Source organism: Schizophyllum commune (genome assembly GCF_000143185.2).
Source record: "Schizophyllum commune H4-8 unplaced genomic scaffold SCHCOscaffold_5, whole genome shotgun sequence".
Taxonomy (NCBI): Eukaryota; Fungi; Basidiomycota; class Agaricomycetes; order Agaricales; family Schizophyllaceae; genus Schizophyllum; species Schizophyllum commune.
In genome coordinates this window covers 1,073,540-1,101,407 of record NW_026089542.1, presented here as the reverse complement: position 1 = coordinate 1,101,407, position 27,868 = coordinate 1,073,540, and the positions used below count along the sequence as shown (strand labels likewise).

At 57.7% G+C, this 27,868-nt stretch overlaps 10 protein-coding genes across 10 annotated transcripts; 3 read left to right on the top strand and 7 right to left on the bottom strand.

Annotated features, from left to right (window-relative positions):
- Window positions 1–4: 4 nt before the first annotated feature.
- SCHCODRAFT_02253712 (uncharacterized protein) lies at window positions 5–494 on the bottom strand. The gene has a single exon (XM_050342202.1). The coding sequence runs from the start codon at window positions 359–361 to the stop codon at window positions 59–61; it is 303 nt and encodes a 100-aa protein (XP_050200461.1). The 5' UTR covers window positions 362–494; the 3' UTR covers window positions 5–58.
- A 778-nt stretch (window positions 495–1,272) lies between these two features.
- SCHCODRAFT_02621843 (cysteine proteinase) lies at window positions 1,273–5,270 on the top strand. The gene is given in 22 exon segments (XM_050345085.1): window positions 1,273–1,338; window positions 1,390–1,672; window positions 1,721–1,823; window positions 1,875–1,967; window positions 2,016–2,118; window positions 2,165–2,269; window positions 2,283–2,284; window positions 2,373–2,502; window positions 2,557–2,594; window positions 2,644–2,664; window positions 2,711–2,752; window positions 2,803–2,858; window positions 2,909–3,001; window positions 3,052–3,330; window positions 3,379–3,569; window positions 3,618–3,647; window positions 3,697–3,861; window positions 3,917–4,122; window positions 4,184–4,260; window positions 4,314–4,461; window positions 4,513–4,605; window positions 4,669–5,270. The coding sequence occupies 22 exon segments, from the start codon at window positions 1,321–1,323 to the stop codon at window positions 4,964–4,966; spliced, it is 2,574 nt and encodes an 857-aa protein (XP_050200460.1). The 5' UTR covers window positions 1,273–1,320; the 3' UTR covers window positions 4,967–5,270.
- A 664-nt stretch (window positions 5,271–5,934) lies between these two features.
- SCHCODRAFT_02621840 (cobalamin-independent methionine synthase) lies at window positions 5,935–8,933 on the top strand. The gene is made up of 6 exons (XM_003037839.2): window positions 5,935–6,024; window positions 6,077–6,218; window positions 6,271–6,438; window positions 6,491–7,481; window positions 7,531–8,437; window positions 8,494–8,933. The coding sequence occupies exons 1-6, from the start codon at window positions 5,988–5,990 to the stop codon at window positions 8,547–8,549; spliced, it is 2,301 nt and encodes a 766-aa protein (XP_003037885.1). The 5' UTR covers window positions 5,935–5,987; the 3' UTR covers window positions 8,550–8,933.
- Window positions 8,934–9,186: 253 nt separating this feature from the next.
- Window positions 9,187–12,865, bottom strand: SCHCODRAFT_02700082 (uncharacterized protein; the record flags this gene model as incomplete). The annotated part of the gene is made up of 3 exons (XM_003036495.2): window positions 9,187–10,161; window positions 10,215–12,640; window positions 12,694–12,865. The coding sequence occupies 3 exons, from the start codon at window positions 12,863–12,865 to the stop codon at window positions 9,187–9,189; spliced, it is 3,573 nt and encodes a 1,190-aa protein (XP_003036541.2).
- A 680-nt stretch (window positions 12,866–13,545) lies between these two features.
- SCHCODRAFT_02687523 (uncharacterized protein) lies at window positions 13,546–17,402 on the bottom strand. The gene is made up of 3 exons (XM_050346798.1): window positions 17,166–17,402; window positions 14,688–17,113; window positions 13,546–14,635 (listed from the first exon to the last, which is right to left on the bottom strand). The coding sequence occupies exons 1-3, from the start codon at window positions 17,335–17,337 to the stop codon at window positions 13,679–13,681; spliced, it is 3,555 nt and encodes a 1,184-aa protein (XP_050200459.1). The 5' UTR covers window positions 17,338–17,402; the 3' UTR covers window positions 13,546–13,678.
- Window positions 17,403–17,742: 340 nt separating this feature from the next.
- SCHCODRAFT_02621834 (Cerato-platanin) lies at window positions 17,743–18,611 on the bottom strand. The gene is made up of 2 exons (XM_003036493.2): window positions 17,954–18,611; window positions 17,743–17,900 (listed from the first exon to the last, which is right to left on the bottom strand). Exon 1 carries the CDS (start codon window positions 18,382–18,384, stop codon window positions 17,956–17,958), a length of 429 nt encoding a protein of 142 aa, XP_003036539.2. The 5' UTR covers window positions 18,385–18,611; the 3' UTR covers window positions 17,743–17,900; window positions 17,954–17,955.
- Window positions 18,612–18,727: 116 nt separating this feature from the next.
- On the bottom strand, window positions 18,728–19,133 carry SCHCODRAFT_02500130 (uncharacterized protein; the record flags this gene model as incomplete). The annotated part of the gene is made up of 2 exons (XM_003036492.2): window positions 18,728–19,047; window positions 19,109–19,133. The coding sequence occupies 2 exons, from the start codon at window positions 19,131–19,133 to the stop codon at window positions 18,728–18,730; spliced, it is 345 nt and encodes a 114-aa protein (XP_003036538.1).
- A 3-nt stretch (window positions 19,134–19,136) lies between these two features.
- Window positions 19,137–21,254, bottom strand: SCHCODRAFT_02621828 (MFS general substrate transporter). Its single transcript, XM_050345084.1, has 9 exons — window positions 21,015–21,254; window positions 20,842–20,959; window positions 20,761–20,785; window positions 20,653–20,714; window positions 20,556–20,601; window positions 20,416–20,499; window positions 19,924–20,360; window positions 19,379–19,840; window positions 19,137–19,310 (listed from the first exon to the last, which is right to left on the bottom strand). Exons 1-9 carry the CDS (start codon window positions 21,117–21,119, stop codon window positions 19,201–19,203), a joined length of 1,449 nt encoding a protein of 482 aa, XP_050200458.1. The 5' UTR covers window positions 21,120–21,254; the 3' UTR covers window positions 19,137–19,200.
- A 185-nt stretch (window positions 21,255–21,439) lies between these two features.
- Window positions 21,440–23,402, bottom strand: SCHCODRAFT_02621823 (batten's disease protein Cln3). The gene is made up of 6 exons (XM_050345083.1): window positions 22,930–23,402; window positions 22,780–22,879; window positions 22,491–22,727; window positions 22,321–22,443; window positions 22,024–22,271; window positions 21,440–21,973 (listed from the first exon to the last, which is right to left on the bottom strand). The coding sequence occupies exons 1-6, from the start codon at window positions 23,376–23,378 to the stop codon at window positions 21,580–21,582; spliced, it is 1,551 nt and encodes a 516-aa protein (XP_050200457.1). The 5' UTR covers window positions 23,379–23,402; the 3' UTR covers window positions 21,440–21,579.
- Window positions 23,403–23,532: 130 nt separating this feature from the next.
- On the top strand, window positions 23,533–27,548 carry SCHCODRAFT_02575024 (uncharacterized protein). The gene is made up of 3 exons (XM_050343868.1): window positions 23,533–23,888; window positions 23,947–26,381; window positions 26,437–27,548. Exons 1-3 carry the CDS (start codon window positions 23,717–23,719, stop codon window positions 27,421–27,423), a joined length of 3,594 nt encoding a protein of 1,197 aa, XP_050200456.1. The 5' UTR covers window positions 23,533–23,716; the 3' UTR covers window positions 27,424–27,548.
- The last annotated feature ends 320 nt before the right edge of the window (window positions 27,549–27,868 follow it).

The window sequence follows — 27,868 nt, the reverse complement described above, 5'->3', positions numbered from 1 at the left end:
CTTGTACATTCGTCGTTACTGATATTAGCTTTACAGGTGTGGACCTTGTACTCTACCATTAGCGCTTGGACGCTTGCATGTATACAGCTGATTGTGCGGTAGATGGACATGCTCGCACAGAGGCACAATGGTCTGAGAGAACATCTCTGGTCTGTGGTCTGATGGCGGGTGTGAGTACTTGTGAGGGTACGAGTGACGAGGGCCTGACCTTCTCCCGACCGCTGATGACGATGGGGGCCAGCCCTGGGGTGCTCGTCCATGGAAGGGGTAGGGACTGATCTGGATAAGCACAGTGAGTACGAGCAGTGGATGTAGGAAGCAAGAAGCCTTGCGATTGAAGGCCCTGCTGGCGACTGAACATCGTCCATGTCAGCGGCGTGCATATGTGGCGAACGCGACCACGTACCTCCTTTGAAGCCGTATATCGCTACCCTTCCACCCCAATAATGGGCGTCGCCTCTTGCCAATGGCCCACACCAGCTCAAGCGTCCACCTAGCAAATGCCCCGGACGATCGTGCTTCAACTCCGCCGGCGCTTACGCGACGTGACGCCTCGCCCTCACACACCCGTTCAAGGTATGATTTATCGTGACGGCGTCGCTGGCCGGTATCCTGTCACTCCCACGGCTACGCATCCCTCCGCCGCCGCGCCCGCACAGCCAACGCATTCACGGAGAACTGAGGAACGCGGGGGCATCGTCGAGGCGCGCACCCGGTTACATGGGCCGTCATGGCGCGTGGGGGACCCATAGACCACAAAGGTGGAGTGGCTTCGCCGTTGGCGTTGCTGGTGATTAGCATGAGGAAGGCAGTGAGCGCGATGACGGCGCGGGTGAGGTTGGAAGTTATGTGGCGCGGCGCTTAGCGCGTGTTTGGCCCGGCCCGTCGTGGCCGCAGGGAACGACGACGGACAGCAGTAGATTTTCCGAGCATGGGATGGTGATGGTAAGAGGTCAGGGTATGCTCTGCGGCCGTCGAAGTGTACACGGCCTTATATGCGCGGCCGGAGCGTCCGTCCGGCGTCTCCGGGCGCCCATTGTTCCCGGCCGGTGATGATCAAGTAGGACACAAGGCCTGCCTTTTTGGGACTGGCAACCGTCGAGTGCGAAGTTGCGTAAAAACTGCAAGTCATAAGCGAGGTTAAGGGTATTCAAAAGCATCTGAGCTGCACTAGGGGATGCAATGGAGATGGGATTTGTGAAGAGCGGTCACTCGGACTTTGCCGAGACGTACTTCACTGCACAGTGCAGACCCAACGCCACAAATTCGGCTCTTGGCCCGAGCTTCCATCTCCTAGGTCCATCGACATTCACGGCCACAATGAGTTCAGATGCGCAGGTCAGCTAAAAGGTCTGAACTCTGTGGAATTCTGTTTGATAGCTTGATCAGAATCTGCACAATAAGGCTATGAAGGCCGAACTGGCCCAAGATTACGACCTGGCGTTCAAGCTGTACATCCAAGCCGCCGAGCAATACTTGCATCGAAGTCGCCTTCCAAACCAATCAGAGAAGCTGAAGGAACTACTCAAGGCTAACGCACGAAAGTGCATGGAGAGGGCTGAGAAGATCAGAAGCGCGGTGAAACGGAAATCGCCAAGCGTAGCGGAGCCCTCTTCGAGTAAGGCGGCGCCGCCAACGCTGACGCCTGTTGCTTTGGATCCTTTCTCTGAAGGTAATCCTCTCTCTTTAAAGGGAGGGAAAGTCTTTAAATCTTTGATAGAGCAGCAGTATTACGTTTTGAAGAAGGGCTCGGTCGTAAACGGACGCACATTCGCGCCGTGGGACGAAGCCACGCCTCCAAGCTCTACAGGCCGCCCGTTCGAGTAAGTTGTGCTGACGATCCAGAGGAATCCGCTCAATGATACTGCCTCTAGGGATCCGGACGGCCAGCCAACCCTATCCGAGGCGCAGCGAGCACACGAACCCATCTGGCTCCGCGCTTCATACTCGAAGACATCTCTAGGCAGGTCATGATGGACCTTCGATAATCTTGCGCCTGCTGACACTACGCATAGACGACTGATCCCGGAAGATATACACCAGCACGTTGTGACCGATTGCTCCCTTTGCGCGTCCGTGTCCGTATGCCTTGAACGTGATAGGCGAATCGGGGGCAACGTGAGTAAAGCTTAGGCTCTTTTAGCTCTCACTGATTCACAGCCAGCTTGCTCGCTCATGTCTTTATCCGTCCGAGCTTTCGCGAGATGCTCTCGACGGCTTCAATGGCCGCTTTGATTTGAAGCTTCTGTTTAACGGATGTTGGCGCCGAGTGAGGTTTTCTCATGTGAATCTACCGGACTGGAAACTAACAAGTTCATAGATAGGTTCGCGGCGACGCCTTTGCATGATTCTCTCACCTTTACATGCCTTACAGTCATCGACGACAAGTTGCCACGCCGCGCGTCGACGAATCGTCTCGTCTGCTTGTCGTGTATTAGCACGACGAACCGCGTACAGCGCGCCGAGTTTGAGTTGCTGTGGCCCAGCATACTCGAGAAGGGCGTAGGTCCTATCTATACCCAGGTTTCTTTTTCCATGAAACTTACGCTTGGCTAGTATATGAAGCTCATGGGAGGCTATGATTTTCCTGGGTCGTAAGCGGAGTTACCTCGTCCCTCATAGAGCCTGCTGAAGTATGGTCAGGAACTCGAGCGTGGATCTTTAGTGAGCTTGATTCACCGCGGACTGGTTGAGTCCTGACGTAATCCAGTGCACTCACTGGCTGGATACCCGAGCAGATCGACATTCATAGGTGAGGAAATTCACGCTGGCAACTTGAAAAGAGGCAATGATGCTATGCAGTCCGCACTTCGTGCAAGAGCGGACATGGAACCGGCTAAAGCAAGGCTTCGACAGCGGTGCGCTACGAACATGTTATCAATAGTTCGAAAATTGAATAACGCTACAGGCGACTGCCTGATCACGCTCGGAACCGGAACGCGAGAGGGTCTGGCCTGGCAGGGCTCATTGTTGCTCGGCGCGCACGATTACCCCGTTACAGGTTAGCAACGCTTTGTTCGCTTTGACATATTTTACTCACGGTGGGTGCAGGTCTTTACGAAGACGGCTTGGACCGAGGCATGATTGTCCTCGACTCCTGGTACGAGGCCCTAGAAGACAAGGAATGCCCAGACTCGTCGCGTATGTCTTTCTCCGGGCCAGATATCCCTTATTCGACTCGAATGCATGGCACAACAGGAAGCATGCAGATTCCCTGGGTAGACGTCATAAATCTGTTTGACGGGATCTACGCCAATTGGAACCCGGCGGCGTGGGCAACCTCGTTGGCTTTCCATGGGAAGTGGAAAGCGACTGTGGAAAATGAGACCTGTGAGCTCTTCGGTCGCTCGTCTGTGCGATCGCTCACTCCCTTCGCAGCTCAGACGAAGCAATTACGACTGAGGTACGAGCTCTCTTCCTCGGCGGGCTCCGACATCGAGATATGGCTCCTCTTGTCTCGGCACACGAACGACACACGTCAATCAAGCGACTATGTCAGCCTGAGTGCGCAGGAAGACGACCTCGATAACTTCGTCGTGCGGCGGCAAAGCCATCACATTTCGTCGGAGGTGAACCATCTTGGCTTGATCTTCACGCCTCACTGATCGCCCGTGCAGGGAGAATATACCAACAGCCTTCACATCTTGGTGAGCGACCCTAGCGCCCAAGCGCGCCTTTCACTAAGATCCCCCAAAGGAGAAAGTCAGGCTTTCACCCTCGTCGCAAGGCGGCTGCCTATCAATATACTGCTCCTACGAAGGGAGCGCGACCGAGAACGGGTTTACGTTAACCGCCTATGCACCGAAGGGGGTCGAGATATCCTGGGATAAGACCATTCCTCGACCCCCTTATGTGGCACAGGTATGTGCATCTACTTCTCCTTTGACAGGGACCTGGAGGGCTGACACAGGCTCAGGCTGAGGGTCGCTTCATGGCGAAGAACTCCGGCGGAAATGCGAACTATCCTACCTTCATGATCAACCCGCAGTACCACCTTAAGCTCTATCCGCCGAAGAGGGGCGACGCGCGCGCGAAGTCGACTGTTTCGATCTCGTTGCAGACGTCGAGGGAGGTGCCGGTGAATATCTCGCTGGCGTGGTCGCAGGGGGAGAGGGTGTACCAGTGAGTCCAGTCACTGACTTCACTGTTCGACTGCACAAGACTGATGCGCACATCCTCGCAGATTGCTCGAAACGAACATTGCAGCGTCTTCAGGCGCGTACACTTATGGCATGGCCCGGCTCTCTACCCAGCTAGCGCGTAAGTCCAGGTTATCCACCTGCTTCTGAACCATCGAACTCACACTATCCTAGCCGGCGACTACACGCTCATCGTCTCCGCCTTCGAGCCCAAGTACCGCGGGCCGTTCGCTCTCAAAGTGGAGACCGATAACGTCGCGGAGCTGACGCCGATACCGCAGGAGGGCGCGGGGATGTACGCGACGACGTTGCGGGGGGCATGGTGAGTCTCGGTGAGATGGACTGATGAGCAAGGCGCTGATGAAGGCGACAGGGACGCAGACACTGCAGCCGGAAGTCCTAGCTTCCGACGATACGAGAGGAATCCTATGTACACCTTCACCCTGAAGGCGCCTACGCGTATCAAGTGGGTTTCCCTCCTCTTACATCTCCCCATACCTCTCCCTATCCCACTGACCCGCACCCACAGAGCCCGCCTCCAACTCACCTCGCCCTCCACCTCCACCGCCTCTTCCCCCTCCCCCACCCACACCACCGCGCTCAACCTCACTATCTACCCCGCGGGCGAGGCGCGCGCCTTCAACGACCACGTCGCGACCTCGGGGCCGTACGACGACGCGTTGCCCGGGGTGTGCACGCCGGAGGTGACGTTGCAGCCGGGGAAGTATGTGCTGGTGCCGTCCACGTATAATCCGGGGGTGGTGGGTGGGTTTTTGGTGTGTTTGTATGCGTCGGCGGGGGATTTGGTGGTGGAGAGGGCTGGGTAGGGCGAGGGGAGGGGAGTGAATGGGAGGGGAGGCTAGGGCGCCATGCCAAGCATGACAAGGGTTCGACCTCAGGTGCAGGCGTTCGTTGAGAAACCCAGCGCCATCTCAGGCGAGCCTGCAGGCTAGGCGAACAGGTGTAGATCACGATGTGGAAGGTGGCATTTCCATGATCTGAACCATCGATTGTACATCACCTCCAATACGCAAGCGATATGAAGGGGACGAAGGGCACGGTGGCGCAGCTATACTTTGAACCTCCAGCGTACTGGACTCAACGCTCTGGAAGCGCGCCGCAAGTTTTTCCTTCTGAAGACTGATCTGACCAGTGAGTCTGCTGGCAAATGGTTCGACGAGGAGGTGAGGTTACGAGTGAGGTGAAGTCGATGCAGCACCGTTCATTTCCAAGGTTGGAGACACTTTCAATGCGCTTCGCACGCCATCCCGCGACATTATATGTGAAGGTGGGTGATGGCGCAGCGTCAAGAAGAACGGCAGCATCTTCCATCTTGGAGATAAGGGTAGAAATGTGCGCTGCGGCGATGCCTCCTTTCATCAACGTTGTGATGGGTGGAGTGCGGATTTGGTCAAAGTCTTGAAGATAATGCACGAAATAAGACGGAAACAATAGCATGGCTATATGAGGCCTTGTTCGACAGACAATAGGTTGGATGCGACTTCAACCTCCTGAACTCCTGCGCGAAGCGAAGGAAGGACCAGCTGAGGTCCCGCACACTTGCCTGTACATACAGTAAGAGCGGCAGAGGATCAGGGTTCTTTTGCTGTCAATAGACGCGTGAATGGCTAGAAGTATGAGCGGCGCACTCAGGGCTCCATCGATAACGAAATTGCGCGAGAGACACGAGTGAGACGACGAACAAAAGGACAAGACGTGGGTTCGGGGGCACGTCCGACGCACGTGGTCCATCGATTAAAAAGGATTGCACGATTCCGCGATCGTCCCAATTTTCCCTTCTTCCCTTCCCCCACCATTTCCTTCTCCTCCCCCCACACGTCCGTTAAAATGGTTCTCTCTGCTGTGCTCGGTTTCCCCAGGATCGGTGAGCGCGACGGTCAAGATCGCCGCCCATCGTGCTAACGGACGCGCGACAGGTGCCAACCGTGAGATCAAAAAGGTCGTGGAGGCCTACTGGGGCGGCAAGGTCCCCGCGGAGGAGGTCACCAAGGTCTCGGCCGAGGTGAAGAAGGCCACCTGGACCGGCCTGAAGGAGCGTGGCGTGGACATCATCCCCAGGTTCGTCGCAGCACGTTTCGTAGATGATCAGCAACTAAAGTCGCGTTTTCAGCGGTGATTTCTCGCTCTACGACCACGTCCTCGACCACTCGGCGGCGTTCAACGTCATCCCCAAGCGCTACCAGGGTCTTGGTCTCTCCGATCTCGATGTCTACTTCGCGATGGGTCGTGGCCGCCAGTCTGAGGGTGTCGACGTCCCCGCGTCCGAGATGAAGAAGTGGTGCGTAGCAACAGCCTATTGTGCATTCCTTCCCATCTAATACATCTCATAGGTTCGACTCGAACTACCACTTCGTCGTCCCTGAGGTCGACGAGGAGACCGACTTCAAGCTCCTCTACAACAAGGCCCTTGCCGAGTACAAGGAGGCCAAGGAGCTCGGCGTCACCACGCGCCCCGTCGTCCTCGGCCCGGTCACCTACCTCGCCCTCTCCAAGGCGTCGAAGGCTGCCAAGGCCGGCTTCAGCCCCATCTCCGTCCTCCCCAAGCTCCTGCCCGTCTACAAGCAGCTCTTCACCGAGCTCAAGGAGGCCGGCGTTGAGCAGGTCCAGGTCGACGAGCCCATCCTCGTCCTCGACACCGGCGCGTCGCTCGCGAAGGAGTTCCAGTCGGCCTACGCCGAGCTGTCTCCGGTTGCGCCGAAGATCCAGCTCACCACCTACTTCTCGCGCCTCGACTCGAACCTCAACTTCGCCTCGAAGCTCCCCGTCGCTGGTCTCCACATCGATCTCGACCGTGCTCCGGGCCAGCTCGACGAGGTCATCGCCGCCATCAAGACCTCCAACATCAGCGTCCTCTCGCTCGGCTTGGTGTCTGGCCGCAACATCTGGAAGACTGACTTCGAGGCCGCGCTCAAGCTCGGCAAGAAGGCTGTCGACGCTCTCGGTGCCGACCGCGTCATCGTCTCCACCTCTTCTTCCCTCCTCCATACCCCGGTGACGCTCGCCAACGAGCACAAGCTCACCGAGGAGCAGAAGGACTGGTTCGCGTTCGCCCTCGAGAAGGCCGAGGAGGTCGCCACCCTCGCCGCTGCGCTCAACGGCTCCACCGACGCCAAGGTTACCGCCGCTCTTGAGGCCAACAAGGCCTCGATCAAGCGCCGCCGTGACTTCGAGAGCAACTCCGATGACACCGTCCGCAAGCGCGTCGCTGCGATCACCCCTGACCAGCTCGACCGCAAGAGCCCCTTCGCCGTCCGCAAGGAAGTTCAGGCTAAGCACCTTAACCTCCCCAAGTTCCCGACCACCACCATCGGCTCCTTCCCGGTGAGTAATGCTCTCATGAACGCTGAATCACATCTGATCCCTCTCTCAGCAAACCAAGGAGATCCGTCAGGCGCGTGCTAAGCTTGGCAAGGGCGAGATCACCCAGGAGGAGTACGACAACTTCATCAAGAAGGAGATTGAGAACGTTGTCAAGATCCAGGAGGAGCTCGGCCTCGACTTGCTCGTCCACGGCGAGCCGGAGCGTAACGACATGGTCCAGTACTTCGGCGAGCACCTCAACGGCTTCGTCTTCACGCAGAACGCGTGGGTGCAGAGCTACGGCTCCCGCTACGTCCGCCCGCCCATCATCGTCTCCGACGTCAGCCGCCCGCACCCGATCACCGTCCAGTGGTCGTCGTACGCGCAGAGCGTCGCGAAGAAGCCGATGAAGGGCATGCTCACGGGCCCGGTCACCATTCTCAACTGGTCCTTCCCCCGCGCCGACGTCTCCCGCGAGCTTCAGTCGAAGCAGCTTGCGCTCGCGCTCCGCGACGAGGTCATCGACCTCGAGAAGGCCGGCATCAGCGCCATCCAGGTCGACGAGCCGGCCATCCGCGAAGGTCTCCCCCTCCGCCGCTCCGACTGGGACGCGTACCTCAAGTGGGCCGTCGACTCGTTCAAGCTCGCGACCGCGGGCGTCACGGACCAGCTCCAGACGCACTCGCACTTCTGCTACTCCGACTTTGACGACATCTTCCCGTCCATCCAGCGCCTCGACGCGGACGTCATCTCCATCGAGGCGTCGAAGAGCGACATGAAGCTGCTCGACACGTTCAAGCAGTACGGCTACTCGAACCAGATCGGCCCGGGTGTGTACGACATCCACTCGCCGCGTGTGCCGAGCGAGCAGGAGATCAAGGACCGCCTCCAGGCGATGCTTAACATCCTGCCCGACTCGCTGTTGTTCGTCAACCCGGACTGTGGTCTCAAGACCCGTGGCTGGAAGGAGACGAAGGGTACGTGACCGTCGTTGGTTTCATCATCGAGTTCGTTATAGTGACCCCGCTCCCAGCTTCGCTCGAGAACCTCGTCGCCGCCGCCAAGTGGGCGCGCCAGCAGTACGCCTAAGGGCGCCATCCTCCCTTCCGCTTCAACAGCGCTCTATCGCAAGGTTAATTAACTTATTAACCGGGGTTCATCCTCCGAGCGAGGGTTCCACCACCTGTTGTCGATGGGAAGTTGTGTGTGCGTGCGTCGTCGTGGACGTGTGTGCGTCGTGGACGTGTGTGCGTTGAAGCGTGTGTGTGTGTCGGGCCCGTGGGCGTAGGTGCCGTCGGGTCTGAAGGGATGTGCTTGGGCACGCCGCGATGGGGGGTGTGCAGGAGGTTGGGTGTGCATTGTATCGCTTAGCATCATCGGGTTTCAACAGCCTGCACGATTTCAACAATCATTGTATCAGTAATGTAGCAATATGTCCTCATCGCGATGTTTGACGGATTTCTTAGTGAAGGACTTGTGAATGGTGCATACGAACGGTATTGTTCAAGCTTAAGTGAACCTGGCTTTAAGCCTTTCTGTCCTGTCAGGCGATGGTGCTCGATAGTGACATGCATGGATACTGGGTTGCAAGATATCTATCTAGATAAGTACGCGAAAGAAACAATCGAAGTACAGCATGCGCGCGTATGGACGACCCCAAGAAATCCCATCTCAAAATAATACACCATGCTCGACTCCCGAGGCGAATACTTCCTTCCTCCACCACCTACACTTTGCACACCTTCTTGTGAGACTTCCAATCCCCAGTCTGACACGCACGCGAGCAATAGATCGTCTTCTGGCACCTGCTGCACCTCTTCTTCGTCGAAGGAACCTTGCCACAGGCGACGCACTTGTCAGAACCTTCCGGCGCCTCCGTTCGGTCGGCGAAGGCGTTCATGGCGGCCTGCATCTTCTTGCCGACATCCTCGAGGTATGACACGGCGTACAAGGGGCCGATGGCCGCGCGCGTCACCAAGGATCTCAACTCCTTGTGTATCTTCATAATCTCGCTGTTAGGGATGTCCTTTCCGCGACCGCAATCGCAGATGGGACTCTCGTCAATAGCAAGACCGAGCGGAATACCCTTCTTGTGGTATGCGCAGTCGGCTTCGTGAGCCCATGTACGACAGCGCTCAACGGCTGCTGGCAGGAACGCTTTCCATGCCTTCACATCATCCTCGGGGGTTTCGACGAGGCCGGGGTTACGAAGCTTCCTCAGCACGGGCTCGGCGAGGGGCATAATAGCGTGCGTGAGGGGCAGCACAGAGACGTCGAGGACGACGCTATGCGAGGCGAGGTCGAGGCGGAGAGCATTGACGAACAGCAGCGTATACACGCCGCCGTCAGACTTGCAGTGCAATGAGATAATGCGCGATGGCTTGCCGTTCGAGAGACCGGCTGCGTGCCCGATGATGGTATGCGCGATGCTGCTTTTCAAGTTGACGAACGTATCGCTCTTGTCGCCGCTCCTTTGCAGGACGAGTTCGCGGTCGGAAAACATGGCGGTCATCAGTGGTTGCATCCAGTCGAATTGTGCTTTGGGGCGAGCGAGGTCCAGCGCCGGCAGGTTGTTCAGATTGATGTAGGAGAGGCTCCAGACGCTTGGCCTGCCTTGAGTCATGACAACTGGCGTGCGGGCGATCTTATCGTAACCACCATGTCCGATGGCTGGGTTTGCGTCCACCGTCCGTGCGATGACCTGTGAATGCAATGAGACTCGTACGAATCAAAGCTGTTGCAAGGCTAACGCACCTCCACAGCCGCTTTCTCCATGCGGAGCTTCACGTCGCGTCTGTCGACGGGGAATGGAAATGCGACGGTGTCCACGATATCGCCCATCCCGACACGGAATTTCACCGTACATGGAGTATGCTGTATCAATGAAGCGCCACTCTTGGACAAGGCGGCCTTCCCGAGGTCACTGAGAATATTGACCTTGACGGCGAGATGCGAGACCTTGTTTCCCATGAAGATGAGCCTGGGTACGTCCTTCGTCGTTTGCGCAGGTAGGCCCTCCGCGTGTGCCACCGTATCGGGAGTAGTAGCGACAGTAGGAGCGCGAGGAGCTGGCACTGCTGCTCCGAGGACGCGGGGAGCATCTTTCAGCACATATACATCCTTTCCCATAAGATCGGCTTCGAATATGACGAGGCGGTTGCCGAGGATGGGCATGAGCTGGAAGGTGGATTGGGGCGTCGCGCGGATGGAAAGCCGAACCTGCGTCGAGCGAGGATCGATATCGAGCAGTCGCGCGGGGAACATGATCTGAACGATGACGGGCGATGTGCCCTTCCATCCGTCGCTGTCTCTCACCAGCGTGGCGGACGCCTTGTCCGCGGTGCCAGTCACGGTGAGCTCCCCAAAGTCGAGCTGGATGCCAGATATGTTGGTCTGCATCCCGCTGACAACTCCCACTTCGCACTGCAGCATAGGCGTGCCAATACGATCCGCGTCGATGCTGTCAAGACGCGAGAACGCCGACCGAGGAACCCGCATGACGATGTGTGCGATATCTGGTGTGCGAGGCCAATGCGTGAAGAGGGCCGGGCGGAGGCGATACATGCGAGCAAGGTCGAGCTTGTCAGAGAAGAATCCGTGCGAGTAGACTCCGAGGAGGTGCGAGTGCAGACTGAGTTCTTGGTAGAACATCATGCCAAGCTGTAGCGTGCGGTCGTCCTGAATCGCGTCGAACAAGCCTTCCATGGCCGCGCGCCAGTCGGTGCGTACACGGTCTTTGAACAGCCGCAGGAGGGCCGCAAAGCTCGCTCGCACATACACGATATTTCCGGAGTTCATCACTTCGTCGATACGGCCTTGCATCGCCATGGCCATATACTTCAACGAATTCTCCGATGAGAACATGTTCAAGTATAGCTTGAAAAGCACTTGGATCAGGTCCTTCGAGCTGATAGCGACGGGAGTCGAGGTGAAGCAGCCGTCGACGAGAGCAGCCTGGTCTCCTGACCCGGGAAATTTCCAAGCAATAGCCTGATGGTGCTGTTTCGACTCCATTGGAGCCCCCAAGGCCTCAAACTGAGATGAGGATGTGCTGAAGCGGGTGAGCAGGGATAGCGGCGCAAGCCCAACGAGGGTTGAAAACGTAGTAATATCTACGCCGATCTTCTCCATGAATACGTCGGCGGAGTCCGAAGCAGCGGTTCGAAGTAAGGTATTGGTGTGGAGGACTGATGCCGATGAGGGACGTAGAAGAGGCACCGCGCTCGTGAAGACGTTCAACAGGCCAACGTGGTCCGCAAGGTTGGAGGTTTCGATGACATTGAACGTAGTGGGCGGGGCTACGGCGAGGGCATCGTCGTTGTCACTGGCAAGTACAATCGGCCGCGAGTCGAACGGAGACACGCAGAGGTTGCGCTCTCCGCCGAGGGCACGACAGAGGGACAGAGCGTCTCCAACGTACGGGCGCAAAACGAACTTGCAGTCTACGGCAATGCGCTTCCTGAAGGCGCTGCACCACTGTCCAAACTCCCGCATCGCGTACGCGCCTAGATCCCGGACGCTGATCGTCGTAGAATTTCCTTTGACGGGTCCGAGCGCTTCCGCGAGATGGAAACCGATGATAGGGTCTGTGCCGTAGTGCAAGCAGAACTCGCTACCCAGCTGCGTGTACAGGAGGGTCGGGTTGACACATTCAACGGCTGCCGGATCTGTAGCACAACCGCCAACCACTCCGTGCTTCCAGTAGTGCTTGAAGTGGGCTGTAGCCACACCGCTCGTCGCCAGGTTTATCCACAGTGGTCCCGCGGAGCGACAAGCCGTAAGCACGTTTGCCTTTTGGCTACGAGCTGCCGATGACACGCCACGTGCGACCATGTCGTGCATGTCCTGCTTCTGCGCCTTCGTGAAAGACGCGGTGGCGGCATACATTTCCCAGAACCGGCGGATGTCAGACAGCGTCTGTTCCGTGCGCGGTTTGAGGAAGCCGGCGTAAGGTCCTTGCTGCCACTGTTCCAGCGATCCGGAGACGGAAGATAGCTTGGAAGACTGGCGTTGGAGCAAAGTGAGATCGGCAGTGGAAATTTTGAAGTGGTAGAAAATGTTCCACAGCGTGAGGTCGCGCTCCGAGCTAGTATCCGCGATGAGGGTGAAAAGCAAGATATTTCGAGAGATCACGGCGGGCTCGATATCGCAGAAAGTAACATCATACTCTCGCTTGTCTGCTGCATCGAATTGTGAGGCGGTAGCGTCACGCGGAGTAAGAGGACGGACGTACCGACAGCACCGTCTGCGTACGTGGTATAAAGTATGCTCCTTGGGTCTCCGCATCCGATGAGAAGGAGGTCGAGATTCTGCTCAGGAGGTAAGCTTGCGGTGAGGAGGTCTGCGCTGGTATTCCCAATAGGATAAAACCAGGTCCTGCGAGGGAGAATGACAGAGTGAGCCATTGTGGCGATGAAAGCGACAGGAGGCTCTCCAGGGTGAGAATGGGGTGTCGTATATATTGGTTTTACCACGAGGGTTTGGCGAGGCGAGTATTGAGCCTTTCCTCGAACGCCCTCTAATCTACGCAATAAGCGCCCTAGTAAGCGCCCCGTGTGAGTCAACCCTAGCTTGCATATAGTAGTTGAGTAACGTTCGTACTTACCCTCAGAAGGCGGAACTGAGCTTCGGCAGAGCTTCTAGTGTTGTTGGGTCTGAGTTCAGGCCGGGCGTCGTCATTACCCGGCGTGAGCTGTGGCGGGAAGGAAGAAAGAGTTCTGTGGTTGTACTCGCCCGCCGTAGCTCAGTAGTGAGCGGCAAACAAGAGCTATGAGATCAGAGTCACTGAGTGATACATGTACAGGGCAAACATGTCGAAGGTGACGTCCTGCGCAACGCGGCCAGCGCAAAGACGAGAACGGAGCAAAAAGGTTCATTTCCACTTTGTCATGCTTGCCGCCCATAGCCTCGCTCCCAAGGGTTGTATGTAAAGTTGCTGTTTGAGCGCGTTCAGGAATCATCTGGAGGGTAGCGTCAAGAGTGAGTGTCGAATGATGCCAGAGATGCTACCTCGGAGAATGCCGGAAAACAACACCAGCAAACATGCGCCCATGGCTCCTAGATGCTTATTCAATTCAGACAGTCAGACAGCAACTATGCGCGTCGGATGAGTTATGCAACAAGGCTACGTCTACAAGATACATCGGGATACTTCGGGGTGACCTAACCTGCGTAACGCGCGGCGGCACAGAGCCTGTCGTATGTACTTAAATTCCTACTCATGCTCTGCAAATTTTCTTGTGCACCTTCCAGTCCCCTGTCTGGCACTCCCTCGAGCAATATTTGGTCTGCTTGCACCTTCCACACGTCATCAGCGTCCCCTGCGCCTTCCCGCACGCAGCACACTTGTTTGCTGCTGCCGAGTTGCTCGCCCGCGCATACGCGGCATGGAACTGCTTCCCCGAATCCTCGAGGTAGGGCACTGCATACAACAGGCCAATAGCAGCGCGCGTCGCGTACGGCTTCGCCTGCCTATGCGCCCCCATAACCTCGCTATCGGGAATGTTCTTTCCGCATCCACAGTCGCAGATCGGGCTTTCGTCGATATCCAGTGTGAGAGGGATGCCCTTTTGCACGTACGCACAGCTAGGCAGATGATTCCACGTCCGGCAGCGCTCGACGACAGAGGGCAGGAGCGCCTTCCACGCCTTGATCTCCTCGTCGTCCATCAGTATGTTTCGGATGTCGAACTTCGTCAGAATCAACGAGAGCTTCTTCTTGTTCGCGCGCGTTAGGGGAACGATGCACACGTCTAGGACGACGCTCTGCGCGGGAAGGTCGAGGCGGATGGCATTGACGAAGATGATGTTGAAGCCATCCTCGGAGCCGCGGCGGCACAGGGAGAATGCAGGGCATTTCTTCCCGTCGACGGCGCCGGTAGCGAACATGAGAAAGTGTGCCATGCTGTTCTTCAGATTGACCCAGGTATCGGTCTGGTCGTGAGAGCGCTGCATGAGGAGCTCGCGGCCAGAGAACATCGGTGAGCTGATGGTCTGGATCCAGTCGACCATCGCTTGGTTGTAGGACAAGAGGAGCACAGGCTGCTTGTCCAGATCCACGTAGGTGACTGCCCACGCGTAGAGCGCTCGATTAGTGAGGACGGTCGGCGTGCGGTGGGTCTTGTCATATCCTCCGTCACCGTTCGCAGGATCCTCTTTCGCGACGGGGGCGATGACCTTCGAAAAGCATAAGCCTTAAGACACGAAGACATGCTTATAAGCAACGTACCTCCACATATCCGGACTTCCGCGCCACCCGCAGCTTTGCATCGCGCCCAATCACAGGGAACGGGAATGCCACGCTCTCCTCGATCTTCTTTGCAGAACCAATCACGAGCTGCACAGTGCAGGGAGACAACTCCCCCGTGACCGCTCCCCCCTCCTGCAGAGCGGCCTTGCCGGCGTCGCTGATGAGGTTGACCTTGATGCCGATGTGCGATATCTTGCCGTTGGTGAAGCGCACGGAAGGGACCTCCTTCGCAGCGTGTTCTGACGCGGATTGCGCGTCGGTACCAGTGGTTGGCAAAGTTGAGGGCTCAGGGATTGCCGATGGTAGCTTCGCCCCGCGAACACGAGGTGGATCCTTCAGAATATACACATCCTCGCCCATGAGATCAGCGTCGAACAGCGCCAGCCGGGGTCCCAACTCGCGCATAAGCACGGCAGTCCGCGGCGTCGAGCGCAGAGACACCTGCACCTTCGTCGCCCGCGGATCTATATCCAACATACGCGCGGGAACCGTGATGCGCAAGATAACGGGCGAATTCCCTTCCCATCCGTCCTCATCCCGCTCTATCCAGGCAGCCGCCTCCTCTCCGCTGCCCCCCTTACCGAGCTTGCCAAAATCGAGCTGCACGCTGGAGAAGATAGCCTGCGACTTGCGCGCGACGATGACTTCGCACTGGAGCATCGGCGTGCCGAGCATGTCGACGTCCATGTCCCAAAGCCGGCGGAATGCCGAGCGCGGGGTGCGCAGGACGACGTGCACCGTCCGCGGCGTGCTTTTCCAGCCGGTGAACAACTCGGGTTTGGCCTGGAACGCCGCGTCGTACTCGAATGGCTCGGCGAAGAACCCATGGCTATCTAGTCCGAGCAAGTGCGCGTGCGTGCTGAGGTCCTGATAGTTGTTGTTACCGAAGATCAATGTGCGGTCGACCTGGATGGCAGCGAAGAGGCCGTCCATGACTGTCTGCCACTCCGTGCGCACCCTGTCTTTGATGAACCGCAAGAGGAACGCGTAGCTAGCGCGCACGTAGATGATGACCGACGGATTAGAGATGCCCTCGATATGGGGCGCCTTCCCCTTGCTGAGTTGCTGGGCAATATTCTCTACCGCGAACATGTGGAGGTAGAGTTTGTGAAGGACGTCGCGCAGCTCCTCCGCATCGACTGAGACGGGCGTCCAGCGTAGGGCGCCATCTACGAGAGCAGCCTGGTCCCCAGATGCGGGGTACTTCCACGCGATAGGCTGGTGCTGCTGCCTCATATCCGTCGAGTCGCGAATATTGGCGTAGTAGTCGTACGGGGATGTCTTGATGGTGAATTTTGTAAGAAGGGGCAGCGGTGCGAGACCACTGAGCAAGGAGAATGTCGTGAGGTCGGCTCCCAACCGCTCCAGCAGGGCATAGCCGGACTTCGTCGACGCGGAAGGGTGGAGGGAGTTCGTGTGAAGCGTCGAGGTAGGTGATTTGCGCAGCAGAGGGGCAGCGCTCGTCAAGACGTTCAGAAGGCCGATATGATCAGCGAGATTGGACGTTTCGATGACACTGAACGAGACCGGGGCCGGCCACCCGGGCCCATCCTCGAGCACAATGGGCCGTGAATCGTACGCGGAGACACACACGTCCTGTTCTCCTCCCAGCGCGCGACACAGAGAGAGGGCGTCCCCCACGTGTGGCCGTAGAACGAACCTGACGTCGGCGGTGATGCGTTCTCTGAAGGCAGCACACCACCGCGAGAACTCCCGGATAGCGTACCCACCGAGATCTCGCGTGGTGGCCTTCGGCGGATTCCCTCCAAACGGGCCTAGTATACCCGCCAAGTGGAACCCGAAGATGGGATCCGTGCCATAGTGGAGGCAGAAACCCTGACCCAGCTGCGTATACATGAAGGTTGGGTTGGCGTACGCAAGGGCTGCCGCATCTGTAGGGCACCCTCCGACAACCCCATGCTTCCAATAGTGCTTGAAGTGCACATCGGCGGTGTCGAAGTGGATTATCCTTGAGTAGAACGGGCCAGCGGAGCGACCGGCCATATCCTTCACGTCGCCCCTCTGCCAGGTCATTAAGGACGATCTTCCCTGGTTGAGGCGGTTGCGCATGTCCTGGTGCTGCGCCTTCGTGAAGGACGCAGTAGCGGCGTATTTGTTCCAGAAGCGCCGGAGGTCGGATAGAGTCTGCTGCGTGCGAGGTCGGATGAATTTTCCGTAAGGCCCTTCCAGCCATTGCTCTAGCGATCCGGAAAGGTCGACAAGCTTGGAAGACTGGTTCTGGAGACGAACAAGCGACGCCTCGGGAATCTGGAAGTGATAGAATATGTTCCATATGTCGCCGTCGCTCGCCTTACCCGTGTCGGCGAGGAGAGTGAAGAGTAGGACATTCCGCGCGATGATTGCGGGCTCGATGTCGCAAAACGTTATATCGAACTCGCGCCTGTCTGAGAGGTAATGTTAGACGTACGGAAGGTGTTAATAGATGAAGATGCCCACCAGCCACACCATCCGCGTATGTCGTATAGAGGATGCTCCTCGGGTCGCCGCAGCCCAAGAGAAGTAGGTCCAAGCTTTCCTCAGGAGGTAGGGTCTCGGTGAGGAGGTCTGCACAGGTATTGCCAATCGCGTAGAAGAAGGTCCTGCGCGGTATGATAACGGAGTGGGCCATGGGTGCAACGAGGAGGGAATGGATCGATTTGCTTGAACACGAGGGTCAACCATGCCACGAGCCAGCGAAGTCGGCGCCTAATCTACGTATTGGTGAGTCAACGCCGAGTGCCGACTTCCTTATGAGTTCGAACCTCCCATGCACCTTCTGCTCTGAATGGTCTTCCCCGCGCGCGGCTGCGCTAGACTGCATACAGGTAGCAGGGACATCTGTTCGAGCGGGATGGTGATGAGGTGTGATGAAGAAACTGGCGTCAAAAACAAGAATAAATCGCGTTGTTTGCCTGTGCTTGGTGCTTCGGCGCTTTCCGCTGCGCCTTCATGCGTACCTACTCCTCACCATCACATGGGCTACTCGCTGCGCGCCACAGCGTCAAGAAAGCCAGCATAGCTTCACATCGAGCGCTCTCAAAAAATGCTCTGAGTTCTGTCATGGTTACCAAGATCATTCAAGTAATTTGCCACCCAAAAGTCCATATACAGTGTTCGTAGCCAGTCCGTGAAATCCATGCAAGAGTCCAAAACGTGAAGAGCATACGTATGCCCTGGTGATCGTGGCATATTCTGCGCTTACAATCAGCTTCCAGTAACACACGAGGTTCGATGCAGACGCTCACCATTACAGCCCACAGTGCTTGACATTGACCTGCTTCGAGGTCGCGTTGATAGACCCCTTCTCCGAGGCCCGCCCACCCGTCAGCTCATCAAGCGCCGTCTGCGCAATGTTGAACCCGCTCGTCGCGTAGTCGACGACGAGGACGTGGATGCTGCGCGTCGTGCCGAACTCGTCCGTCCACGACAGCTTATGGCACGTCCCACACTGGTCGGACCCGTGCGACGCGCCCGCCTTCGCGCCGATGTGCGGGAACTCGGGGAGCGAGCCGAAGGTCGAGTAGCCGCGCGTGATGAGCCCGTTGGGTCCGTCGGAGCAGGAGACGGTGCTCAGCGACTGGCCTGCGTTGTCGTAGGCGGTGTCGTAGCGCACGGTGACCGCGAGCGCGGACGAGGCGGCAGCAGCGGCGGCGACGAGGGTGGAGAAGAACTTCATCGTGTCGTGAGGTAGAGGGGTTGGTTGATGTGGAGCGGAAAGGTGCAGGTGAAGATGTGGGTGAGTTGTGAACGAAGTGTTCGCTGGAGTCTTCCCTCCACACGCCAGGCTTTTATACGCACCGTCGTTGCCGGGAACGTCCTCGAATCTGCAGATTCACGGACTTCCCTCGCCGCGGGCCGTGAATTAGGCCGCTAACGCCCGCTGTGATTAGGCCTGCCTCCAACGCCCGCCAATCCTGTTCCTCAGCCGGCCGAGGTCTAGCGCACGCATACCCCGGTCTCGTGCTGCCGACCCGTACGCATGCAGCCGACCCCGGACGCACCGCCACATGGTCCGGATATCAGTCGTGGGTTTCCTCGCCCGGGGACGTAAGGAAGAGGCGCGAAAGCATGAACGAAGCAGGGCGCACCTGATCCCGTGGGACAACAGGACGTGGTGGTGCAACACCCGCATGCAGGCGGCGGAACACCTCGACGTAGATGGGGACACCTAGATGGGCCCAGAAGACAAGCAAAAGAACCGTCGGGGTGGAGAGGCGCTGCAGCAAAAGCATGCTCGACGTCCCCCAGAATTCCCATCGCAGCGACGGCCCATCACCATACGCCGTGACAGCCGCACGGTTCTCGCTCACCTGAGTGAGTGTGCTGTGTCCAGCGCAAGCTGAACTGCCAGGCTGCACGACAGCGAGGCCCTCGATGCCTCTTGAAATCCTCCTACTTACCTCCGGAGGATTCGTGCGGTGGCATGCGTGGGACGAGCAAAGGTCAGAGCATACACGCGTACAAATTACTCCTTATGGCAATTTGCTACATCTCACAACGCGCGCTTCGACGCCGCCCGCATGCCAATCGCCAGCGCGAACATCGCCACCGCGCACACGCTGTACGTCAGCGTCGGCCCGAAGGTCCAGTACATCGCGCAGGCTGTGCCCCATTGTCAGCACACATTCGAATACACAAACCGCGCCGCCATCCCCGAAGAGCACACTCACCCAAAAGCGGCCCAATCGCCCGGCCGAGCTGTCCTCTTGAGCGGAAGCGCCCCAGCGCCTTGCCCTTCGCCAGGTCCGGGTGCTCGTCGGTCACAGGCTTTCCCGTCACCGCGTCCTTCCCATCCTTCCCTGCCCCCTCCACCTTCCCCACCCCCTCCGACGGCCCACCCTCATCGCACTGCAGCGACGCAGCCGCCGTGAGCGCATTCACCACCGTCGCAGACGTGAACGCCAGGCACACCGCCGCGCCCTGCAGGAGCCGCGTCGCCGTCTCCGGCGGGTAGTTCGGCAGGAGGGCGAGGAGGACGAGCGCGAGCGCGCACGCGTGCACGCCGCGGCGCGCCATCTTGCCCTCGCCCGTCTTGGACATGGCGCGCCGGACGTAGCCGCCTTGGAGGAGGGCGCTGATGATGCCGATGGAGCCGATGAGCGCGCCGTTTTGCTTGTTGGTCCAGTCGAATACTGGGGAGGGGAGTTAGTGGGGGTGGGAGGTGGGAGGAGAGGAGAACGGGAAGAGAGGGGAACGGGAAGAGAGATAGACTCACAGTCGAAGGTGAGGAAAGTGAGGGTGAACTCGACGCCTGAGAATAAGCAGAGGAAGAGGAAGTGCTGCCTGCGCAGGCGCGCGAGAGTACTGAGGCGGTGCTCCACGGTCGTCTTCGGGCGAGTCGGTGTAGTGGTGCTCTTTCCCGTCGCCGTTTTGCCCTTGCCAGCTGGCGTCTCCACTGCCAGTCCCTTCCCGCGCGTCTCCGGAAGCGCGACGTAGATGAAAGCAGTCTCAACGAGCAGAAGGACGAGGGTGAGGGCAGCGGGCACGGCGTAGATGTTGAGCTCGATGGAGCTGAAGATGTGGGGGAAAGAGGCGGAAGCAAAGTACGCGCCAATGGGCGGCCCGATGCAGAAGCAGATGGCGAAAGCGATGCCGACGTAGGCGAGTGTGGAAGAGCGCTGAGCGGGTGTGGAGACGTCGGATAGAATGGCGCTGTATTGTCGGTGAGTCGTGAACCTTGTATGTGGGCCGGCAAAGTATGACGCACATGGCTAGCTGTACATTTCCTTCACTGAGGCCGCCGACTACGCGAGAGAGCATGTAGGATGCGAATGTTGTCGACTGGATCCATCTGTAAGCACCATGAAGGTGTGAGAGAAATTCAGCTACAGATGCATGATTACGCACATTATAGCGCTAGCAATGTTGCCAATCATTGTGATGAGGAGGATCTCTGTACCAAGGTGAGTAAGGGGGATGGGAGGGATATGCACCGTGTACGCACTCTTGCGGCCATATTTGTCAGACAACGATCCAATGAAGGGGGAGACTATAAATTGAAGCGTCCTTCCCAGAGGTTAGTCAACGTCTTGACGCGTCGTATCCGACTCACGAGAAGACGGAACCCATCAGCCCTCCTGCGATGCGCGATCGTGTAAGCGACATGTTCCACGGCCTCAGAGCGCGTGCGCACCTAGCAGGACCACATCCCATCTCTCGGAATGTACGGGAGAATCATATACGAAGCTCCTGAGATACTGGACGAAGTGTAGTGTTTGTGAGAGGAAGCCAGTCGGATCGGACGCCTCCCGCTGTCATCCCCCTCCGGTCAGCTCCTTCTACCTTGCAGCCATCTTGATTACACACCTTCGTATACCACTCAATGATACGCGGAAACAGCGGCAGCGGGATCGTAAACGCGAACAAGTCGAGAACCAGCGACAAGAACACGATCGTCTGCACTCTAGCCATAGTGCGAGCGTAGATGGCGAGGGAAGGAGGTGATGAGGGGAACCAAGAAAGCGAGTGTGTAATATGTAAATAAAAAGGGGACCAGGGGAGCGAAGCTTCAGCGCCTCGGCATACGTGGAACGAAGTGAATGGAAGGTGGTGCGAGGGAGTCCGTGCGCGCGCTTGGGAACGAGGCCCGGGGCCCGGACCGCGCGACGTTGATCCGACGCACGTGCGCAGAATTGTTCATTGTCTCGATTCGGCACGGGTCCTCGACATTGCCGCGAACCGCGCAATGTTCTACTCGCTTGCCAGAGAAGCCATCTGCACTCAGAGGTAGTCGCTGATCCATATTCGGACACAATGGATGAGAAGATTTGGCGACGCGCAAACAGCAGAAAGCATTAGAGCAATATTACACATACATAAAGCGGAAAGATAGCATTATACGGAGTCGTCCCAAGGCCATAAGCACGTCGGCTCACCCCCTCACGCACCCGCCCTCCCTCACCTTGCACAGCGCAACCTCAACGGGCACGCTGACAATCGACGCCAGCAGGATCCCAACGGAGTCCGAAAAGCCCAGAGAGCCAATGAGGAACTCCCTCTGCGCAGCTCGCAAGCGCTCATCGCCGGCAGAGGATATGGAAGAGGCGGCAGGAGGACGCGCGGTAAGGTCTTCACGCCACGCACGCGTCCCACTATCCAGAGTCATAGTCGGCGAAGGTGGCCTGTCGTCGTCCGAGTCGGGCTCGTCGTCGGAGACAGGGTCTTCGGGAAGGGCGATGCGCCCAGTCTCGGGCTGGCTAGGCGTGAGGTTCGCGGCGTCGATGAGGCGATCGGACTCTTGGTTGATGCGGTAGAATGTGTTCACGCTAACAGCCATGTAAGCCCGCGGGAAACAACGACATTGAAGGAAACTTACTAGGAAGAGCCACCACATACGCCTTCGAGAGCGATGAGGCTAAGAATGAGATAGATGATGCCAACAGCATCTCCATCCTTGACCATAACGTCCACGCCGTAAGAGCCTGTCGAGATACTGATGTAAGCCAGGATGGCCAACAGAACACCTTGCACCGTGGCCGGCAGGGGTAGCAAGCGCTCTGGAAGAGCTGGTATCGAAAGCAGCAGAGACGAGCGAGACAAGAACACCGTCATTTGGTAGGTCATCTGCGAGATGATAGGTAAGCCTGATGGTACGCTAGGTCCGCTCACGCACCTGCCAGACGACGTAGAAGTCGCCTCGAGTCCTGAAGAGCCTACCCAGTATGGGATGATCGGCCGTAGAGGGCGGAGGGTAGCTCAGCGTGGGCGACACCCCTTGGTTAATGGTGTATTCGAACTGCGAGCGATTAGTTGACAACCGAAAGTGGAGGAAAGTTGACTCACGAAGTACACCAAGAACAAAGGGATCATGTAGCGAGCCAAGAGAGGTCGCACGAGCTGGAACTTGTCCCTAACAGTCAAAGATACCTCGGAGGTTGATTTGTGGGTCATGATGGGCTGTGCTGGCAGAGCTTCTTCGGCAGTGGCGATGGGAGTGTACTCGCTTGGCATTGATCCCGCGTGTTCTGGTGCTGAGCCGAGTACGAGGAAGTAGCAAAGAGGCAGGAGGAAGGGGAGAACCTAGGCAGGAGGCGTCAAAATGCCCACTCTCTGAGTGATACAAGCGACCCACCGTGCAGCTGCCAACACCAGCGCGCACACCGAAGCCACGTATTGTCCACCACAGGAAGGCGCCAAACAGTCCCGCAAACCCGGTGCCCGACGAGAACGCTCTACTTGAAAGTCAGTGCGCGCCACATCCCTCGCTAGCACCACCACGCACCCAACGCATCTAGCCATGACCTCCTTCTCCGGATACGTCGTCGAGAGCTGCAAGAACGTCAGTTCTCCGAGGCCGCTCGAGAACGACGCCATCCCGATGCCGGCCAACCTCATCCCAAGTCCGTTCGAGAAGGCGATCGAGAGCATTCCGCAAGCGCTGATAGCGCAGCACGCAACGACGCGCCGCGCGTAGCGGATGGGCGGGGGAAGCAGGTACGGCCACGCGAGCTTTGCAACGAGCGCGGGGAAGATGTTGCAGAACACGATGATGCCCGCCGGTGGGGGCGGCGCGTTGCCGGGCTCTGCGCGGGAGGGGCTGGACGGGTTGGTTGGGGTGTTGGAGGGTGCAGCAAGCAAGTCGAGGGCCGCAGACAGAATGATAACGTAGAGGACATTGTTGATCAATCCGAAGACAAAGAATGCTAATGTATGCCTGCGTAGATTGGCCATGACGGTTGGAGACAAGCTGCCGCAAGGCGGCGCCACCGCTAGAACGTGCCTGCCCAATTCGGCGCTTGCTCCGCGGCAATTGCCGCCGCGTTCCGATCCTAAACTTCTCTTGCCTCAAACTCTCATCCTCGTCTGTGTATCTCTATCTGTGCCCCTTTTACTCTGGGTCAGAGCCTGCGCTTTCCTTGATTTTCCTTGGAAGAGACACCGTTGTTCAAGATTGACAGCACATACGAACAAGCAGGGCATTGGGAAAGGTTGTCCTGATTGAATATACGGACGGTCGTTCCTCGCCTGCATCCATACACCTGACAGCAGAGAAACTTCTCACAACGGTCATGGCGCATTCGATCATCTTCCCACGACGGTCATTCTTCTACGCAATTGGCAACACCAGCGCAGAGGTGCTCACTGATAGCTTACCTCCCGAAGAGCACCTCGATCTACTCTCGCTTGGGTGCGGCGACCCAAGAAACATTTTGTATACTGTTTACTCAGATGCTACTGCCGGTATGCTTTACCCCCTCTCTGCGCGAGCTCTCTCTCACTTATGCTCCCATCCGCGCAGATTCAAGGGCATACGACATAACGTGTTGCGACGTTGAGCCAGCTATTCTTGCACGCAATGTATTACTTTTCACGCTCCTTGCCGATACCGACCAGGGTAGCGATACGACAATTTGGGAAATCTTCTACCATCTCCGCATCTCGGGACCCTCGCTCGCTCTCCTCCAGCGCCACTGCTTCAAGCTCCTCGCTGTCTCCGAAAACCTGGACCAGTGGTCGGGCAGCTCCTATGCGAAATTCATCAAACCGCGGACGGAGCATACACTTCGCGATATGCGGCGCTTTTGGTTCAAATACGTGACAACTACGTTCTTCATTCCCGCGCTCAAGCAGCATATGCGCGAGACATTGGAGAAAGGCATTCAGGAAGTAACGGATGGCTGCGACAACATGGCCGACGTGCAGACCGCGAGCCTTTCCGCGGGCCTGTTTTGGGAGCAGATGTTCAAGAGCGGCCTAGCGGGAAAGCACTACGCCCACTACTGGAAGCACGGGGTGGTTGGCGGGTCACCCACTGCAACGGCCACCGAGGTCAATCCGACCTTTATGTACACCGAATTCGGGACGGGCTTCACCTTACACTATGGCTCGGACCCTATCCTTGGCTTCCACCTTGCAGGCCTCTTCGCACCTATCGAAGGGCGTCCGGCGCGCCCCGACATTGCGGAAATCGGTGCCTACGTGCAGCGCGAGTTCGGCGACTGGTGCGCGGCCTTCCGTACTCGCCTCGCCTCCGCGGTCAAGTTTGTCATCCGTCCCTACGTTGGCGACGCTTTGTCCTTCTGCCGCGCGTTGGTTGGAGAAGCAGGACAGACGATCTCGCTTTTCGATGGACGTCCCATCGTGCTGGATAATATCGGCGACGATGCACTCCCTCGGACATTCAACGTCATCGAGACGTCGAACATAGCGGACCATATCGGCCTCTTCAACGTCCTCACGGTGTCCGTCCCTCTGCTGCGCCAATCGCCATGGTCCGTCTTGCACACGAATACTCTGTTGCCGCGCACCGACAAGACCACCAATGGTTTTCTGGAGCGTGTGGGCATCGACCTGACTCCGCTTTCCTTGCTCCTTGGTCTCGCCCCTCAGCCCCTATTGTCGCGTTTCTCCTCGAAACCCCCATCCAAGCTCACCGGACCCCCGTCCGATGTCGCCGGTTCACGGTTCCGTCAACCTATCGCCTGGAAGTATCCAATGAGCGGGGATCAAGCTGTTCTTCAGGATGGGTCACCTATCTGGAACTCTGTTGCCCTCGACCCGGAGCGCTTCTCCGATATCCTGTTCTCGCTCTATCTTCACATGTTCGCCAACGAGAGCCTGGAGAAGATGAGGGAGAGACGCTCGATTGAAGGCAGTGACGATTCTAGTATCGTTCTCGACGTCCGCGCCAGCTTCACCGCCTTTCTGAAGTTGCTGAAGCGGAGGATACAAACCGACTGGCTGCGCGCGATGAAGCTGCTGTTTGACCGAATCTATGCTGATCGCTCGCTCATGCTGGGCAGCAATCACTTTCAGGACCTCTTCACGCAGGCGCACATCAGCGGGCTATACTCCTTCGGGTATCTCGCGCCGATCTTCGACATGCCACCTTCTTCTAGCAATGCCCTCTTCGCCAATTGGCGCGATACGCCACTGGTCGTATACCTTGTCATGCGCGTGCCTCGCTCGGCCTTCCAGCCGCTCATGGACTTGCCCGTCAGCACTGTCAGTACGCCCATGCTGCAGTGCGAGCTCGTCGCGCGCTTCCAGTTTCACAGCATCTTTTCAAGCATGCAGCTCACGTTCGGCGACGTCGCGCTGGAGGGGCAGGGAGAGAATGCGATGGCTGTCATCTCAAGGGATGAGGAAGGGTGGCAAGGCGAGGCGCCGGTGGTCGTGTCGCTTGCTGTGCCGTCGCGGCTTCTGCAACTCGATCCTCAAAATACGATGTTTAGGCTGGCGCTTCGCGGGACACCGCATGCTGCGTCCAACTTGACCTCCACGCTTGGCATCGAACTCGTTCTTCACTCGGCGAGCCTTATGGACGAAGGAGTCTACATCGTCAAGAACCCGGCCCATGTTCACGGCTTCGGCGGGGTGCAGAATGTAGAGGGACCCGTCTCAAACGCATCACACAACGACGCTCCCATCACCGGAGCGTCACCTGTGGCTGCGAGCGGGTCGCCACATACTAGGAAGGATGCAGCAACTATGCTTTTCAACGAAGGCACCACAACCCCCTCCCACCTTAGCGTTCGGGTCGACTTCCTCAGCGACTCTGCTCGCGAGGCGCTCGCGCCGAAAACCGCCGCCGTCGCCGCGAGGCAGAACTCGCCTTGCACCGTCCAATTGCTCATTGGAGATGGTCAGTTCAGTGATATAGTTGCGTATCCTTTCCCGGTCGACGCTCGTGACGCGAAGGTTAGAGTGGCACGGAAGTCGGGGTATACGGAGGTGGGTGAAGGCGTTCGTACGGATTCGATATCACTGACATGGGTGTTCTTGACAGGTCATTGTCCGCATCGTGAGCGCAGACCCTGCGGTAACTAGCGGAGGCTACACCTCGAACCGAATGCCTGTCGTTGTCGCAGGCGGGAAGCCCTTCGCATGGAACCTCCACTATGTCAACCTCGCAACCTGTCCGGCCATGACATCGTCCCAACCAATCAGTTTGATCTACAAGTGGCTGCAGCCGCCGCTCATGTACACGTTCTCTGACAGAGAACTTGCCATGCGTCAAGTAGCCGACCACAGCAACACCTTCGTGCAGGTCAAGGGTCACATCGTCGAAATGATGCTCAATGTTTGCACCTCGAACGATCGGGTCTTCGGCCTAGGTTTCAACCGCCCCGACGGTACCCATACCATCGTATTCGTCAACGACGTTCGCTTTGACCTGGCCTCGCAGGGCATGCTGTTGGACGTTTGCGTCTTACCCATGCCGAGCCACGAGATGGGTGTGAAGGTCAAGGACTTTCTTCTGGATATATCGCTCTCGGGAAACATCTGTTCTATAGCCACGGACGACGAGGAGCGCGTGTCTTGGAAGAAGATGCTTCCCGCCTTTGTCGAGAGGTGCAGGACTTGGGCGCATCGACCCGACTGTCAATACCTAGAAAGAGGCGCACCGCTCGCCACCGGGCATTTCGACAACCCCATCTGCGCATGCGGAAAAGGTAAAGACATACCGACCAACGACGTCTTGCGCCGTTGCCCACCGTTAGCGCGTCTGGTGACGCGAGCAGCCATCGGACTCGCGTTCCCCGTGCCCTACCTGGAGGATATCGGTGCCAAGGGCAGTGCATCCACGAAGACGATGGAGCAATTGGTCAACGAGGATCGTTGCTGGGCGTGCATGAAGGGCGGAGTGCAGCTGATGGCCTGCTCGAGGTGCAAGAAAATCAAGTACTGCTCGAGGGCGTGCCAGGCGAAGGACTGGAATGCACATAAAGAAATATGCGCCGTTATCGGGGCAGGGATGTACTTTGGACTGTGAAAATAGTGTGGCGTTTCGAGGGTGGCAGTGCGCGTTAGATACACAGTTTCTGTTTGCAGCTACAAAACCAAGCGACGAGATGAGCGCACGGTAAATAAATCATTCGTATACTGGTAGTATGACACATCGAACACAGAGTCAAAGGCCCTTCCAAGTTCCTCGAGAAAGCACTGAGGCTTGCGGGGCGAGACCGTCACGCGTCACGCCTTGGTCCACGGGAATTGCCGGCTCATTGAATCCAAACCACGAGGGCAAAATCCTCTTGCCTGTGTTCAGGCCTGTTGCGCCAGAGCACAGATCTGCCTTCAGCGACATGTCAAGTCACATCTCCTGTGCATTCTGCTACAAGGAAGCGAGTGTTCACAAGTGACAGCGTCTTGAACTCGAAGGCGAGCCACCAATTTGAAGGAGAATATGGTTTTTGGGTGGCGAGAAGGTCGACGAC

Bases quoted from the DNA above. Each gene is read 5' to 3' on its own strand.
- SCHCODRAFT_02575024 (XM_050343868.1), top strand. From the start codon at position 23,717: ATGGCGCATTCGATCATCTTCCCACGACGGTCATTCTTCTACGCAATT. The intron at 23,889-23,946 runs GTATGCTTTACC...CCATCCGCGCAG, and splicing joins TTACTCAGATGCTACTGCCG to ATTCAAGGGCATACGACATA. The intron at 26,382-26,436 runs GTGGGTGAAGGC...TGTTCTTGACAG, and splicing joins GGAAGTCGGGGTATACGGAG to GTCATTGTCCGCATCGTGAG.
- SCHCODRAFT_02621840 (XM_003037839.2), top strand. From the start codon at position 5,988: ATGGTTCTCTCTGCTGTGCTCGGTTTCCCCAGGATCG. The intron at 6,439-6,490 runs GTGCGTAGCAAC...TACATCTCATAG, and splicing joins GCGTCCGAGATGAAGAAGTG to GTTCGACTCGAACTACCACT. The intron at 8,438-8,493 runs GTACGTGACCGT...CCCCGCTCCCAG, and splicing joins TGGCTGGAAGGAGACGAAGG to CTTCGCTCGAGAACCTCGTC.
- SCHCODRAFT_02621823 (XM_050345083.1), bottom strand. From the start codon at position 23,378: ATGGCCAATCTACGCAGGCATACATTAGCATTCTTTGTCTTCGGATTG. The intron at 22,272-22,320 runs GTGCGTGAGCGG...ATCATCTCGCAG, and splicing joins ACTTCTACGTCGTCTGGCAG to ATGACCTACCAAATGACGGT. The intron at 21,974-22,023 runs GTAAGTTTCCTT...CATGGCTGTTAG, and splicing joins GTATGTGGTGGCTCTTCCTA to CGTGAACACATTCTACCGCA.
- SCHCODRAFT_02621834 (XM_003036493.2), bottom strand. From the start codon at position 18,384: ATGAAGTTCTTCTCCACCCTCGTCGCCGCCGCTGCTGCCGCCTCGTCC.
- SCHCODRAFT_02621828 (XM_050345084.1), bottom strand. From the start codon at position 21,119: ATGGCTAGAGTGCAGACGATCGTGTTCTTGTCGCTGGTTCTCGACTTG. The intron at 20,786-20,841 runs GTGCGCACGCGC...CGCGCATCGCAG, and splicing joins ATGGGATGTGGTCCTGCTAG to GAGGGCTGATGGGTTCCGTC. The intron at 20,602-20,652 runs GTGCGTACACGG...ACCTTGGTACAG, and splicing joins TGACAAATATGGCCGCAAGA to AGATCCTCCTCATCACAATG.
- SCHCODRAFT_02687523 (XM_050346798.1), bottom strand. From the start codon at position 17,337: ATGGCCCACTCCGTTATCATACCGCGCAGGACCTTCTTCTACGCGATT. The intron at 17,114-17,165 runs GTGGGCATCTTC...ATTACCTCTCAG, and splicing joins ATACGCGGATGGTGTGGCTG to ACAGGCGCGAGTTCGATATA. The intron at 14,636-14,687 runs GTACGTTGCTTA...TGCTTTTCGAAG, and splicing joins GGAAGTCCGGATATGTGGAG to GTCATCGCCCCCGTCGCGAA.
- SCHCODRAFT_02253712 (XM_050342202.1), bottom strand. From the start codon at position 361: ATGTTCAGTCGCCAGCAGGGCCTTCAATCGCAAGGCTTCTTGCTTCCT.
- SCHCODRAFT_02621843 (XM_050345085.1), top strand. The intron at 2,753-2,802 runs GTGAGGAAATTC...GATGCTATGCAG, and splicing joins GAGCAGATCGACATTCATAG to TCCGCACTTCGTGCAAGAGC. The intron at 4,606-4,668 runs GTGGGTTTCCCT...CCGCACCCACAG, and splicing joins AAGGCGCCTACGCGTATCAA to AGCCCGCCTCCAACTCACCT.